A 16,378-nucleotide genomic window follows, 5' to 3' on the forward strand; every position below is an offset into this window, starting at 1 on the left:
ATCAGCACTGGTCTGAAAGGCTTTGCAAGCAGCTTTTAAAGCAAGTACCCCTATGCACGTTTCTACACAAGCAGGTTTCAACTCAAACGGAACACCTTTTTCCCCAAGCACAGTTTAACCCCAAACAAGCAGCTTTTAAAGTAAAACAAGCAGATTTTAAGGCAAGTGTGCACGTTTCTACACAAGCAGGTTTCAACTCAAACGGAGCACCTTTCCCCCCAAGCACAGTTTAACCCAAAGCAAGCAGCTTTTAAAGTAAAACAAGCAGATTTTTAAGGCAAGCATGCACATTTCTACACAAGCAGGTTTCAACTCAAACGGAGCACTTTTTCACCCAAGCACTAACCCCAAACAAACAGCTTTTAAACTAAATTTAACAATACCAGGCAGTCCTAGGTGTCTCTCCCAGCTCTCTAACTGCTTGGACTAGCAAGGAAGCAGACAAGCAGCCTCTTCACTAACTGAAAATTTGAATTTCCCCACTTTCCCTGCCTTCCCCGCATATTAGGTATGCTAATATCTGTGCACTGGAGGATTGTGGGAGGAACATCCAGACTCTGATGGGGGTCCTGTGGGGCACCCCAAAACACTGAGTAGCTCTCTTGGCCTCTTTCGGGACTGGGGCTATGCAGCCCTGTTCTGATCAGGAGGTGCAGCCGAGGGGTCACCATGCCTCTGGGGGACAGGGCACAGAAAGGGGCAGGTGGTTTAGGGGACATTCCAACTCATACCTGGCAGGGGAGATACCATTGTTGTAAAAGTGGTTTTCCTGGGGTAAGGCTCATCTATTGCACTCTGGATGTTCTGACCCCTGTCATTTCCCCAAATGTGGGAAAATCAACTGCCTAAGTGGGGGACTGTGTTTGTGGTTTTCCCTGTTCTTTCTAGAATTACTCTTTCCCCTTTGTTCCTTGGCTATTTTCACTGCCTGCTACCATAGGCCTGTTAGCCTTGCTGGTTTTCCAGGTGGGCTGCAGGAAGCAGATCCTGGAAAGCCAGCAGTGCAGAATGGTGAGGTCCAAACAGCAAGCAGTCTCTTTTGCTAATTCAGAGGCCTCCCAGCATGGCAGTAGGGGGCTTCTGGGTGGTGGTGGTGAACCCCTTTTTTTACTGTATTCGTTCCATAAGACGCACATACTTTCTCCCCCACTATTTGGGGGGGGAGTGTGTCTTATGGAGCAAAAAATACGGTACTGAAGCCTTCCTACTGATGATTCTCAAGATGATAATTGTGTACAGTATTGTTATTTTTATTGATATTTACTTAATTATTCATTTGTTTGTTTAAACTTATACTCCATCCATTTAGTAGACAAGCCACTACTCTGATAACTTTGTTCATTTCAAGAATAACTCTTATTTGACTAGACAAAGAATATATACTTAATCACTTGGTTGGTTATATACGTACCTAGGTTAAATCTCAAAGTGTTCAAAGAATTATTTTTTGGGGGGAAACATTTGAACAGATACTTCTGAAGGCTAGTCTATTAACTTGGCTTAAATTCTGTTACCTTTCTGACCACTCAAATTAGAGTACATGATAAAGGGGGGAAACATGTATCATGTCAAATGCTGCAATATGAAAGCTTTTCACATTTATTTTTAATCTTTGTACAATGGATGGATTTCTGTGGCACAAAAAGTTAAAATCTATGAATGCATCAGTTAGCTAGAAACACTGTGTGAACGCTGATTAATTACAAGATAAAATATTTCACTTGTGTCTCATAATTGTAAATTGCAATAATACTTCATTTTGTACATTTTTACTCCACACTGAAATCTATTTTCAAAAAAAACTTAGGCCACTTCTTTTGAGAATAAAGAAGAGCAAATAATGATTCTTCGCTGTGGTCTCTATAATTCACACAGTTGGGTTATGCGCCTGCACAAACACTCTCCGCGGAACTTTCCAAAGCTTTAGCCCTCAAGTCTTCCTTCCCTTGTTTTTACTGCACGTACTCTGCGCGTTTACCTCAATCCCTTTTTATGTGCAATAGCAAAAATTTTTAATTACAGATGAAACTTTTGCTTTATACTGTCTTTATTTTGCATTAATAAATCATTTCTCACTAATGCTGTGCTTTCAGTATGATTGTATCATGCCTGTTTTTCTCACTTTCCCCATAACTTCTTTTCTGGCCACCATTTAGTGCCTTCTATGGCTAATCTTCTGCTCTTCTGTGGAGTTGCTACTGACCTTTGAGGTGAATGTTGCCATGGATTTGACATAAGCCTTTTCCTCCCTTTCCTTTGTCAACAGAAGAATGGTTTATTATTGCCAGTTTTGGCCTCTTGAGTGCCCTGACACTCTGCTACATGATCATCAAAGCAACAGCTAACTTAAATGCTAATGAGTAAGTAAATGTTCAAAATGTGTATCTGTGCATGTGCATTCATGACAGCATTGCAGAAAGTGACAAATGGAGAATTAGATGGAGTGATAGATAGACAATGCAAGGTCCTGTCATTGTTCTCGTTCCAGTATGAACTAGGTAGTTGAATTTGAGGAGGGGTTTTACAAAGAAGAAAGACTTTAATACATTCAAATGACCTTTGTCTTTGGGCAATTTTGTGCCTTTTTACCCAATTTTAATTTTTTTATATGTATGTGTTCATAGGCACACATCTCTTAGCTGAACTTATGATACCATATCTACCATCAGTGGTCATTTGTGTCATTACCTATACTGACTAAGAGAAGTGTGGTACCTAGAAGTACCTGTGAATGAGTACCTTATTCCCTCTTTCAGGAGAATATCTAGGAGTGTCCCCTCAACCTCTGGTGTTGTCTATGCCTAGTTTAGTGTTACATGCAGATTTAGGAACAGACAGTGCTCTGGCTTGTTTCTCCCACACAATGCCAGAAAAAGAATCCAAAATTTGTTCTTGGATTTGTTTCTGTGGCTTGGTGGAGGGAAATAAACTCTGTATTGGTTGTTTCTGGGTTTGTATGTCACACTAAATAAAACACATACATTTGATCTGTGACTCGTTAGATCTGCTGGAAGCATGATGATGCACGAGCACCCTGTATGTACACAGTAGGCCTAGATCTCATGGAAGCCTCACTTACTGTGATGCAGAATCATTAATGGGCTGAAATGTAGCGAAAGAGTAGTTAGAATTCATCACTTTACCTCTTTTTCTGAACCTGCCCTTTTAGTCTTAATTTGTGATGTCTATAGAGTGTGTGTGGAAAAAATAGTTTTATATTTTCCTGACTGAAGCAAATATATACTAATCTTTACCAAGTTATCATTTTTTAGTTTGATACTTGTTTCAAAATAATTCTGCTCATCACTGATTTTGGATTAAATATTAATAATAAAAGACAGTTACTGATATTCCATACTTCTATTTTCTCCTAGAGCGGAGTGGTATTGAAGAAACAGAGCAGCTGCTTCAGAGAGAAAACAGCGTATTTTTCTGTATCATTTACTGATCATTTAACACAAGTGTATGTTTAGTACATTCTATTTTCACAATTTGCTAATGCCAAAGCTTTGTATTAAGAATCAATAAAGCTTTAGATACTTAAACTTAGTCTGAGATTGAATTTTTATGTAGTCATATTGATGACAAAACAAGTATGTTTTCTAATCCAGAAAACGTTTCAGCCTGCTTTCATTTAAATTTATATATGTGGATTGTATCATGATCTGTTACTACTTCGAACAGAAAGCCATTCTAGAAAGAGAATGAAGTGGCACTTAGTGAAACACTGTCTCAAAGGGAAGTTGGCTTTACTTATCCTGTGTTATATGAGTTTCATCTTTCTCTCCCCCACCATACATTGTATCACCTGAAACATATTCCCAACTATTGTAAGTATCCTTCAGACATTAAGAGTTGTTTCTTGGGAAGTTGAAGTAGCAAAGTGAAATTGCTACTCTGTAAATGGAACAAAATTTATGACAAGATTTTTTGCAAATATTGTGACTGTATTATCATGAATAGATAAGGTTTTAAAGTTATACATACATTTAGTTTCTTCTGTTGCACTTTTTATTCCCCTTGCAAATGTAAACAATAAAATTAAGATTTCTTTAGAGGAATTATTGCTTCATTCCCTGTCTTCTAAGGTTTCAAAGGTATATGAGATTATCCAGTGCCATCCCATATTGAACTTCCATAGATGAATAGATCCAGAGTGAAACAGGGCTGTGTCCTCACGCCAACCCTGTTTGGGATCTTTTTTGCTGTCATGCTGAAGCACGCCTTTGGAACTGCAAGAGAATGTGTCTATCTCCGGACTAGAACAGACGGAAAGCTCTTTAATCTCTCTAGATTGAGAGCAAGGACCAAAGTCCCACTGAAATGCATACAGGACTTCTTCGCTGATGATGCAGCCATTGTTGCCCACTCTGCTGAAGACCTCCAACAACTCATGAATTGCTTTAGCAAGGCCTGCAAAGATTTTGGAGTAACAATCAGCCTGAAGAAAACACAAGTCATGGGCCAGGGCGTGGACTCACTTCCCTCAATTACCATCTCTACACAAGAATTGGAGGTTGTTCATGATTTTGTGTACCTTGGCTCAACAATCTCTGACACTCTGTCTCTAGATGTCGAGCTGGATAAGTGCATTGCCAAAGCAGCTACCATGTTCTCTAGACTCACAAAGAGAGTATGGCTTAATAAGAAGCTGATGGCATATACCAAGATCCAGGTCTATAGACCCTGTGTCCTGACCTCACTCCTGTACTGCAGTGAGTCCTGGACCCTTTGTGCACAACAGGAGAGGAAGCTGAACATGTTCCATATGGGTTGTCTCTGATGCATTTTTGGCATCACCTGGCAGTACAAAGTTCCAAATAGAATAGTCCTAGAATGAGCTGGAACTTTTAGCATGTATACGTTACTGAAACAGCAATGTATACATTGGCTTGGGCATGTTGTGAGAATGACTGATGGTCAGATTCCAAAAGATCTGTACGGAGAATTAGTGCAGGGAAATCGCCCCAGAGGGGGAGACCACAGCTGTGATACAAGGATATCTGCAAGTGGGATCTGAAGGCCTTAGGAATGGACCTCAACAGATGGGAAACGTTGACATCTGAGCATTCAGCCTGGAGGCAGGTGGTGCAGCATGGCATCTCCCAATTTGAAGAGACACGTGTTCAGCAGGCCAAGGTAAAGAGGCATTGCTGAAACCCACAAAATCAGGGAGCTGGACAGGGTACAGATTGTATTTGTCTTCAGTATAGAAGAGGTTGTCACTCTCGAATTGGCCTCCTCAGCCACACTAGATGCTGTTCCAAGACCTCTATTCAGAGCACATTACCATAGTATCTCAAGATTGAAGGATGCCTACTAGATGAATGGGTGTTAGAAGCCAGGTCCCATGAGTCCTAGTGTGACATTCTATACACTACACAAAATTATTAATATCACTAAAAAGACAACAATTAACATGAACATAAAAATGCATTAAAACTAGACCTAAAAACTTTAAAAGGTGATTTTAAAAGCTGATAATCTTTAAAAATCAGTGAACAATAAACAAAATTATTCTCCCTATCTGCCCTTACAAGAGAAGTCAATCAGGGCATAGAAGAAGCGAAATTTGTCTCATTAATTTTGGTAGCTTTCATTGTTAGTCGAGCTATCTTTTATAGAGGAATTGAAAAGAATATTTCTGAAAAGCGTAATATTTTAATTAAAAGGTAAAGGTAAAGGTTCCCCTTAACAATTTTTGTCCAATCGTGTTCGACTCTAGGGGGCGGTGCTCATCCCCGTTTCCAAGCCATAGAGCCAGCGTTTTGTCCGAAGCCAATCTTTGTTCAATCAAATTTTAACCTACTTTTAAATTTAGTACTGTGTTTAACTTAAATAAGTAAGTTTGCATTTCTAGCTGTAAGGAAAAAAAAGAACTAGTTTTCTTTTTAATAGGATTTGTTTTTTGCGGAATATAGCCAATAGGGCTTAGAGGTACTTTTTGAACTTGGGAAAGCAGCCAAAAATTATATTAAAATATGTAGTTGTCAAGAAGTTTTCAGCTGAGAAGTCAGCTTTATAATTAGAAATGAAGTTTGTTAGTTTCCATGATATACCTGATAATTTCAAAATGACCTTGTGAAATGTGGAAAATGTTACAAAAAAGGGCTGTGAAAATGTTTGGAAAATTCAAACACAGATTTTAGAAATGGAGAGAGAAACCTGTAAATGTACAAAATTTATGTTAACATGTTGAATAACATTTGTATAATACTTCTTAAAGTATCCTCAAGTGTTCACATTTCTAGCTATACCACTGTGTAAAGTAGCCAGAATTAATAACTTTATGGTCACAAAATGAATTAATGGAGTGGGCATTCCAGAAGTTTATAGTGGCAGCCCCTGGAAATAATTTTGTGTAGGATCTCAGAGTACATTAAAGTAAGTATTTAGACAGATATGCGGCGTCTTTAAACTCTTAAGCATATTGGGAGTATATGTAGTGTAGCTGGCTAGGAGAGCTTGAGAAACAAAAGCAAAAGGTCATAGAAGAAGGGTTAAAATCCTGAATCCATTTTTTCAGCAACTGTCACATAGAAACAAAAGAGAACTATTGCAGTGATTAACACAAGAGAGGAAAACCAAGGGGTCCTTTCCAGAAGATCCAAGAACTCAAAGGGAAATGTATACCTAGATTAGGAATGCTGAAAGACCAATGGGAAAGCACACTATCTGATCAAGATAAAGAGAAGGTTGGAAACAATATACTATACAAGTTTAGTATATTTGCCAACAGTGCTCCTCTGCACTCTATGTAGGACAGACAGTACAATCTCTATGCAAAATAATCAATGGACATAAATCAGACATCACGATACACAGAAGCTGGTCTCCAGCCATTTCAGTCTACCAGGAGACCAATGAACATATGAATATTGCTATTCTGTTAAAGAAGCACTACAGAACAAGAATATTGAGGAACACAGCTAAGATAAAATGTATATGCATGATGGACAGCCGTATAAATGGATTGAATACAAGTCATGGTTCCTTAATTCATTGCCAAATACAATAATTAAGCTGTTGTCTACAATTATTTTCCTTCACAACTACCAGACAGTACGAGGCTTAAAGGTAAACACTGTTAATATTCTCTGCTAACACATTGATCCTCTGCTGTCTCGTTTAATCATGTTATTGCTCACAATTGGTCTTAACAGGACCATAACCCCCCCTTTTTTTTTGCTCTTGTTTTCTGCTTTTGTCTCTTGTGGGGATATTTACAAATCCAGATTGCAAAAGAACTGAACACCAAAACATAGGCCATAAATTACTGCACATGTGAACTGCAACCATACACCACTGACTCTCAAAGCCAGCATGAATGCTTTACTTGTAAACTCTATTTTATTGTATTTTGCTGTATATGTATGGAGAAGTGGACTTGTCGACAAAAGCTCACATTAAAACAACAGTCTTCAAAGTGCCTTTTAATTTTTTTTTACCCCCCCCACTTGGTTTTTGCCTGATATGCAAGTATAGCATGCAAAGAACTATATAGAAGAAATAAAAGGACATGTTTCTTTGAAGAGGAATCCTATGATGAAGAACGTGTAATTTAGAATTTGAAATGAAAGCTGCTCTGAAAGCATTGGGAAGAAATAAATCACTAAGAGCAGATGGAATAGATGATAAAATTATTTCAATCCGAAGACACTGAATTTGCCCAAATTGTAAGAATATGCCAACAAATATGGAGAACAAAATAATTGCCCATAAACTGGAAACATTCAAGAAAAAAGATGCCAAGGACTATAATAACTATAGTAAAACCATTGTATTATTTTCTTCTGCAAGCAAAGTAATGCTCAAGGGATTGTAACAAAGATTTTCCCCCTATGTGGAGCCAGTAAAGCCCAATGTTCAGGCTTGATCCCAAAAAGGAAGCGGTACTAAGATTATGCTGCAAAAATACATTGGTTGTTGGAGAATACAAAAAAAAGAAAAGAAGGAAGATCAGCTTGTTCTTTATAGACTATAACAAAGCCTTTGAATGTGTGGATTGTGACAAGCTACATATGGGTTGGATGTCCCTTAACATTTGATTGTCCTGATGCCGAATCTGTATTTTGGACAAGTAGCTATTGTTAGGACAATATATGAAGAAGTAGAATCAGTTCCTGTAGCCCAGTGGTTCCCAAACCTGAACACTCTCTAGAAGCAAAAATGACAAAGATGATACTGTACTTTGGGCACATCATGAGAAGACAAGACTTTTTGGAAAAGACCATAATGCTAAGAAAAATCAAAGGTAGCAAGAAAAGAGAAACACCCAATATGAAACTGTTTTAATAAAAGAAGCTATGTCACGCATCCATAGGGTTGTTGTAAATTAGAGGAGACTTGACAGCACATAACAACATGTATTTGTGCAAGTGAGTTAGTGAATGAGAAAAAGAAGAATGAAAGAAGATTGGCAGGTATGGCTAGAAGCAGATATGTGAATAGGTCATGACGTAAGAAGACCCTGGCTGAATGATACCAAAGATTTATTTAGTACAGAATTCTGTTCCTACCCTGCCCAAACAGATGCCAATTGGAAGCCCATAAAGAGGACATGAGTGCAATAGCATTGTCTTGCCACAGTAGCTGGTAGTGAAAGGCATATTACTGATATTCTGGGGCATGCTAGTGGTTCTTAATTGGCTCCATGTTTTTGTCTATTTCCTTTTAACGTCAAATAAATTGATGTCTGTCATTCAGGCCATTCTTTAGCAGCAAATTTCATAGTAAAACTGCACTATATAAAGAACTTCCTTTTGCCATTTCTAAATTGCCCATCATTCAGCTTCTTTGGGTATTCTTTGTTTCTACCATTAACAGAGATAGTCAGAATAAACCAGGATTAAGTGGAAGAAGATGCAGAATTTTTCTCAATTTTATAGCAATAACTGTTTGTTCTATAATATGTGATATAATCCCTGCAACAAGCCTTTACACTTAGTGAACTGTTTTTACTGGCAAGCCACTCAGGATGGGGAGGCGGGGTCTCCTTCTCAAAGTATCTAACTAAAAAGCTCAATCAGCATTTCATTTTAGCATTACATATTAAGAGAACTATAGAAGCTGAAAAGGAAGGATTGGCAGAGTTTTTACTTAAATGTTAATGAAGAAGGAAAGTGGACATTGGAAATGGTTCTCAACCATCTACATGTTTTTGAGAAGTAGTATTTTAAACCATAGAGAAATGAGATTTGGGGAGATCATTCATGTTAAAATATTAATGAGATTTTCAGGAAAAACTGGGGGGGGTCATATTCAGGTCAGGAGGCAAAAACAATGTATGTTGGGGAAGTCATAAATACAAAGCTGATAGCAGAATCCATAATAAGATCAGTCAATCTAAAGTAGAGATGAACAACTGGTAGTTCAGATGTTGCTGGCAGTGTCCCTCACCATTGTTTGTGCTGCCTAGGGATGATGTCAGTTGCAGTCCAACAACTTCTGGGGGTGGGCCCACAATTTGCCCACCCTGGTGAAGTGGGACAAAAGGTCAGAGGCATTGGGCTCCCTTAGTGAAGGGAGAAGTGAAAAGGTAAGGGATTCTGTGTGCTGTTCCAACCCAAGGAAGGACTGACCTTTTTGATACTGTAATTTTCACACTGGCTGGATCACACACTCAGGTGGTTGCTGGTAACACTCAGGCATTTTTTTAACTTTTTAAAATACAGTAAAATCCTAGGCACGTCTCTTTGGGAAGGCATTAACTTGAAAAACAACCACATCCATGTATTTTGGGATTGTTCCTCCTTTTTTGTTCCAGCCAGAACCTCATTTGCTTCAAGCTTTTGTTACATAATTCAGATGTTTAGTTATAGGGTTGCTTAGTTCTAATTGAAGCTCTGGGTTCCTACTGGTAAAGCATAGGTTCACATGAAGTGGGTGTGTTTTTTTCTGTTAGTAGTCTGGTTTACTTATCCATAGTTACACATAAAATAAATAATGAGGAGAATTTGGTTGAAATGAACAAATAGGATTTTTATTGAGGGATCACAGGTTAGAAGTATGAAGGCAAATTTCTAGGATGTGAATTTTAAAAGTTAAAATGTAAATATAATGCAAGTTCAAAATAATTACGCGTGCGTGCTGTAGGTGCTCTAGAAAGACTGCTAGTAACCTCTTATCACAGACCACTTTTTCTAAAAGATGGTAATACAAACTTCTGTGTTCACCTCTCTCTGCTGTCTGCCCAATTCTCACTAAACTGTCGTCTTTTAACTGACATAGAGACTTCACTCCCGCACCATTCCAATCACACTAATCAGTCAGTATTCAGTCCTTCAGCTGCCTATCCAGTAGGCATACAATACGATTCTCATATAAATCTTATATAATTAATTACAGAAACATTTATACATAGAGGCTCAAAATGGGCAGGATCACCACACGGAATGAAACTGAAGAGGCTGATGCAAAACAGAGTCACACAATCGTATGGGACTTGTTTGTTATACTATAGCTTAGACCTTTTCAGATTTCTAGTCCGTTCTTCTTTATTGGTAGAAACTCTCACTGATATTCCGCTTATTGGGCCCCATTCGGCTTAGTTTTTTTTCTGATTAACATCAAGTTCACATTTGTATCCAAACATGATCTTCTGGTTAGGAAATGTGAATAGATGATAAAGATTTTGAGACGACTCAACTACAAGTATGAATCTGTTCTCTCTCTTTTTGGATCTTCTTGCAGAGATAAGGTGTGTCAGCTACTTTCAGCCATTCACTTGGAAAGGAGTGCCCCTAGCTGCTGCCAGCCTGCCTGTGTTTGAAGACCAAAGTGTCTGGACAAGAAGAGGCTGTCAGGATTCCCAAAATTCTGGGGTCTAGACAATGTGCACACACTGTAATTTCTTAGAATCTAGAAAGAGAGTTTAGGAGGACTTGTCCTGTTCAAGGTGAAAATTAGACTTCCCTTTGGTATGAAAGGCTTGGGCATAGAGGGATAGTACAATGATCTACTTGGGCAACATTAAGTGATAACCATAACCAGATACTCATGCAGTTGATTAGCGAGCAGCCATTTATGTGCCACGCCTGTATAAGTGTGTGGACAAGGGATTGGGGAAAGTCAGAAAAGTAAAGATTCTGTAGGAAATACAGTGAGCTCTCTAGTAAAGTGTGATGCAGTCACAAGATGATAAGGTCGTAGGATATTCTTGCAAGGGGAGACCTTTCAGCATATTAAGCCATTTATTCTATTGCTTGTTTCAAGAGGAAATGTTCCCCAAACTACCTCATCCTTGACAGGAAAAGTCAAGAACATTTTGTTCTGTGTCATCTTTAATTGGTATGTCAAAACTTGATAGAATACCTTCTCTGCTTCTTAGTTAAATTTTTTTCCCCTCCTAACATTTTAATGCCTTTTCCCCCAGAAAGTATGTTGAATTTTGGTGTTTTTAACATTGTGCTTCAAAGTGTTTTTGCCAATGTAGAGTAGAGCTATACATAATACAGTATCTTAGGAATAAAGCCAATGTAGCCTTTAATTTTTTAAAAGTCTTTTAAAATATTACACACTATTACTTCATCATGCAGTTAATTGCTCATTCTAGTCTGAATATCACCCAGCAAGGCATCCTCATTATGGTTTGTAACTTTGTAGTTTGGATTGTACAGTCTTTTCCATTTGTCACTGTTCAAATTCCCCTGATTGCTCTTGAGAGAGCTGGGCAATTTAAGTCTGCTTTGCTTCTTTCTCAGTGTTACATCCTTCCAATGAATCTGGCGCTCACAGTCAGTGAGCCACTCTTTGACCTGGCAGGGAGGCTTGTTGTCCCACCTACTCCCAGGAGTGGCGAGCCGATTGTGAGCTCCGGAGTCATTGGAAGGATTGGGGCGATTAAAAAGGAAGAGTGTCTTTGCCTTTTAAAAGCTGCTTGTCTTGTTTGACGCCATACTTGTGTGGCTAGACTATTGAGAATGATCATTTGGATTGGCTTGCTTTCAGTGAATTCTGAACTTGCTCACCTTTTTGAAAAAACGTCTCAGAAACCTATCATATGTCAGAGGGGATTGTACTTTAACAGAATGAATTCATTAACAATGAAGAAATAAGTTCATATCAGCCTGTCTCAGATGCAAACACAAGCACCCCACTACATTTAGCGAGCATTGCGAAGAGAAAAGGGCACAGGGAAGGTCTGATCTGTCTACTACAGGACCATACTTGACCCTCTTTATGACTTCTCCCATTCTACTATAAGGTCTTCTAGGCTCCTGATGGTGGCGGTTTGGAGGCTGGGGCATGCAGTATCAAGAGGGATGAGTCAAAAAGCAAGTTTTCCTTGAACAGTTCTCTTGCTGCTTCATTTGTTGTCCTTTAGCAGCCATTTACTTCTCTGGGAGGAAATGAACATACTGTATGTGCTTGCATCCCTCTAAACTGTTATGGCCCAATACTTCCCTCTTTCTCTGAAGATCCAGTATTCTTGTAGGGACAAGTTCCTCTTGTAGCCCAATCAAAATCTTCCCACTTGCTGATTGTTTACTTAATTCCCCAGAACTTTATGAAGCTCTTCACAACTCTGTTTTCTGATTCTTGGGCAAAATAATGTTAATACTGAAACTGCGTGCGTAACGTCCACTCTGTCTAGCTCAACTTCTGTTGCAGTGATCATTGGAAAGAGAAGACCTGTCTGTTGCAAATATGGATGGGGTGTGGATTCTATGCAGAAGGTCTCAGTCATTAGAAGTCCCATTGTGGGAGGGGATAGATTGTTACCTTCACCCTGACAATGTCAGGTTCAGCATGCTACAGCTTCACATATGGATTTATGGCAATTTGCTTGTGTGAAATGGGGGGAAAATATGCGTTATTCTTAAGATGGAGAGGTAAATTTGTTTCTTGTCCTTATTTTGTTTGCAAATACTAACTTTGGCCATCGACCTGGCTTGTGCTAGCAATGTTTGTCTCTTAAAGAGTTCAGCAGAAGAGGCAGACCATGTGGCAAGTAATGACACAGCTTGCTTTCACATGCTAAAGTGACAGAGGTGGTCTTTTGAATGAGTATGATGATGATAAAAACCTGCAAGAAGTTTGTAGCTGAAGTTTTCTGATGTTTATGCTTGACACCTTACCTACATTGCATTTTTGTTTTCAAAAAGGAGACATTAAACAGCTGTTTCCGTATGGTGCTGAACAAACTGACAGTAGCAATATTATGCAAGTAAACTATTAAAAGTGTTATCTGATATCAAAGCCCAATGTTCAACATTTAACCATTTTTGCCAATCAAAAAGGTACCCCGATGGTTTGATTTCATTTCTGCTTTTTAAAAATATATATGTTTAAGACAAACACATTTCAAAACTGTGGATGGCAAGCATTAAGAAACCTCTACTGAGGGAATGGAGAGTACTGTACCTTTTCTAAGCTGATGTCAGCTGGAAATGTCCATAGAGATATTTGAAATTTCCTCTGTATGCAACAGGGAACAAGAAACAGCTTTATCTTTTAATGTTTCAGTGATTTCTGTATAATGCTGATTTAATGTTGAATATGGAGGCTATTTTTGCAATTTTATGATGATCTTGGTTTATATGAAAACTAATAGAAGATAGTGGGCCTTCACAGACAGTTGTTGGCAAAGCCCTTCTTGTTTCCTCCGCCTTGTTTCTAACAGAGTTATTTTTATTGTTGCTTCTCTTTTAGGCGGCCATTTTTTCCACCGTAGTTCTCTCTCTCCTCGGAGCCTGGTCTATGAAAATGACTTCTCTTCAATTGAACCTGTCTTGGACATGTACGATGAAAACAAGACCTGAAGAGGATCTGCATTCTTCTTGCTTTGCTCTCTTTCCCTTTTCCCTTTTCCGTTTCTCATTCTATTGTTGTGTACTCCTTCCATGGGTGTCCTTTGTCTGAAGAAGAGCTCCCTTTACCAGAACATCTGCCTGGCTGCCAGGCTGCAAAGGTGAAGTTCAGCTGAGGCAATATCTGAGGATGACGTCTGTGAACGGATGAAGTATGTGCACAAAAGTCGGCTGTTGGAGGTTGCCGAGTGACAGCATTGTCATTAGCAGTGCCAGCGTGATGGTGTCGGTATGCTAGAGGTTTGCCCTACTCAGTTATGATTTTGTACAACAGTCACCTCTCTTGAGTAGGCACATGATATTTCTCTTTTTTTTCCAAAAAAAAAAAAAATTGCAAACTTAGTTGCCTGATGGAGGAGTTGGGGGGGGGCTAATTGCCTGAAGTGCTCCAGTTACTCTTCGTTCTATCTTTAATCTTATATTGAACATCCCCGTTTTAAAGGAATCTGAGAAATGCATTAATGTTCCACCTTGCCATAAAACAGGCTATGGCCAAATGGGCCAGTACAGCAACATTTACAGCCTGCAACATCCATATAAGCTTTGGGGGATTTTTGTACTTCATTGCTGAGCCTAAATATGGACAAAAGCTGCTTAGAAAGAATGCAAAAAACAAACAAAAAACAGAGCCATTTACCCATCCTTCTACTGAAGGAATCTCTGACTTCAACGATGCTGCTGAAATTTACATACCCAATATATCACTCTTGGATGATTAGGACTTATTAAGGTGAATCCAGGAATCAAAAAAGGGTATTGCTTGGTTTTTAGAAGACATGTTCTTTTTCACTCTGATTTTTAAAAAGCCAGTTTATGTTGATGTTACATGTTGAAAGAATGGGAAGCTTCCTTCCTACATGTTTTTACCTGAGATGACTGTACTCAAGAAGCAACAAACACTTTTCTGAAGCTGCACCTGTTCCAGAGAGCATCAGTATTAATCGACAGCAAGGAAGGAAAGGAGCTGCTCTTTTGACATCCAAGAACAAATCAGTTGTTGCTATAATGGGATGTAAGCAGTAGGATATAGATATAGATGTTCTGATGCAAAAATGAACAGCAAAAAACAAGAACTATGACTTTTTTAAAAAGCTTTCAAAAGTGATGCTAAAGCAAAAAATATATACTCAGATTTGAAGTGTGTAATTGTGCATCTGAAGGGGCTTTTCCTACGGAGGATGCTGCGCAAAACATGGACAAATGTCTTCCCCCATATCTTGCAAATCTGAGCTCTATAGAGATAGAAATGGTATCTTTTTAATGTGAACACAGGTTTAGTTCTCTGTGAACCTTGATTGTTGAAGAAACTGAAAACCAAAAGAAAAGGTAAGGAATGTTGTGTCTCGTATTTAGACCGCTTAAGCCAGGCAGATGAAAACTGTCTAGCTTTTTTTCATACAGCAACTCGGCTTTCACAGAATTCTTCCTGCCTTGGAATGTAGTGATGCAGAAACTTTGATGCAAAGATTTGAAACTAACTCTGTGAAGCTCTGTGATTCTTTGTTAACAGGAATGTTGAGTCTGTGTTCCCACAATGGCCATATTGTATATCTGATCATTCCTGACTAGATGATACAGAGCTTAGAGGCAATCTTTTTAAATATATATATATATATATATGCCGGGTACATTTTAATATATTCCACTAACCACAGAAATTCAAACAGAAATCTTTTTAAAAGCACAGTCATTAAATATTTAGAAGATCAGTTATTATTACAAGACAACAGTGATATTACTTGAATGGAAACATACAAAAGTTGAGTATTCATATTTCCTTTTATGAATGACCCAATAGCATTTAGATACACTTGTCTGTTGGAAAGAGATGTTACTTTATGTGAAGAATGTTCTCATGGAAAAGTGTTTAGCACATACCTGAAACCTTGAGAAGATAAACCTAAAACAAATCCCTCCCTCCCACCACTTTATGAAGGATAAATGTGGAATTATTCCTTAAGTAAAAGAATCATGTTGTCAGAAGGGCTAATTGGGGAAAAAACTGGCTGAAGTTAATTTTAAACGATAAACTGCTGACTAATCTGGACTTACTTAATTCTTATGATGGAGTTGGAAATACTACTTAATTTTCAGCAGCAGGTGTAAATGTTCAAATATGACTGTTTGAGTAGTCCATAAGTCCGTATTTTGAATGAACATTAATTGGATGGACTCTGAAAAATATTAATTAGAAGCAGAAGACAAAAAAAAATTCTGTTATGCAAAGATGCCAGTCCTAAGATGGCAGGGGGCAGGGAATGTAACCACTGTTTAAATCCTATCTGAAACCAATCATTGATAGTGCTTATTGTGGCTCATTTCTTTTGGACTGGGGCTAGAGTGGTTTTTGTGTGGATGCATTTGAGTAAGTTGTAATATAGAAACACAGACCTCTATTCCTACCATGTTTGTACAGTTTCAGTAAGATTTCCTGTGTTTAGTCTTCACCTCTTCTCTCCAAATCAGAGGTCTGTGGCCTGCAAATGCTGGTACTGAGTCATACCATTGTTCTCTCTGTAGACATTTTGTCTTTATTCTGACGGCCACTGGCATTCCAGAATCATGAG

General features: G+C 38.4%; 1 protein-coding gene, 1 long non-coding RNA gene and 1 pseudogene across 3 annotated transcripts in view; 2 read left to right on the plus strand and 1 right to left on the minus strand.

Moving 5' to 3' along the window:
* Window positions 1–15,352, plus strand: part of RNF130 (ring finger protein 130) — a 90,233-nt gene extending 74,881 nt beyond the window's left edge. The window contains exons 8-9 of one of the 2 annotated variants that reach the window (XM_020782754.3): window positions 2,267–2,360; window positions 3,375–4,061. In XM_020782754.3, the coding sequence (XP_020638413.3) occupies window positions 2,267–2,360; window positions 3,375–3,390 (110 nt within the window). In that variant the 3' untranslated portion in view covers window positions 3,391–4,061. Of the gene's footprint in view, window positions 1–2,266; window positions 2,361–3,374; window positions 4,062–13,653 lie in introns of those variants that run through there. The other variant, XM_020782755.3, reaches the window with a different exon arrangement.
* LOC144586811 (uncharacterized) overlaps window positions 1–16,378 on the minus strand; it is a 36,123-nt gene that overhangs the window by 6,248 nt on the left and 13,497 nt on the right. The gene's annotated exons all lie outside the window — the stretch shown is intronic.
* LOC140705187 (U1 spliceosomal RNA) lies at window positions 724–878 on the plus strand (annotated as a pseudogene).

The sequence above is a fragment of the Pogona vitticeps genome, chromosome 2 (assembly GCF_051106095.1).
Source record: "Pogona vitticeps strain Pit_001003342236 chromosome 2, PviZW2.1, whole genome shotgun sequence".
Lineage (NCBI taxonomy): Eukaryota > Metazoa > Chordata > Lepidosauria > Squamata > Agamidae > Pogona > Pogona vitticeps.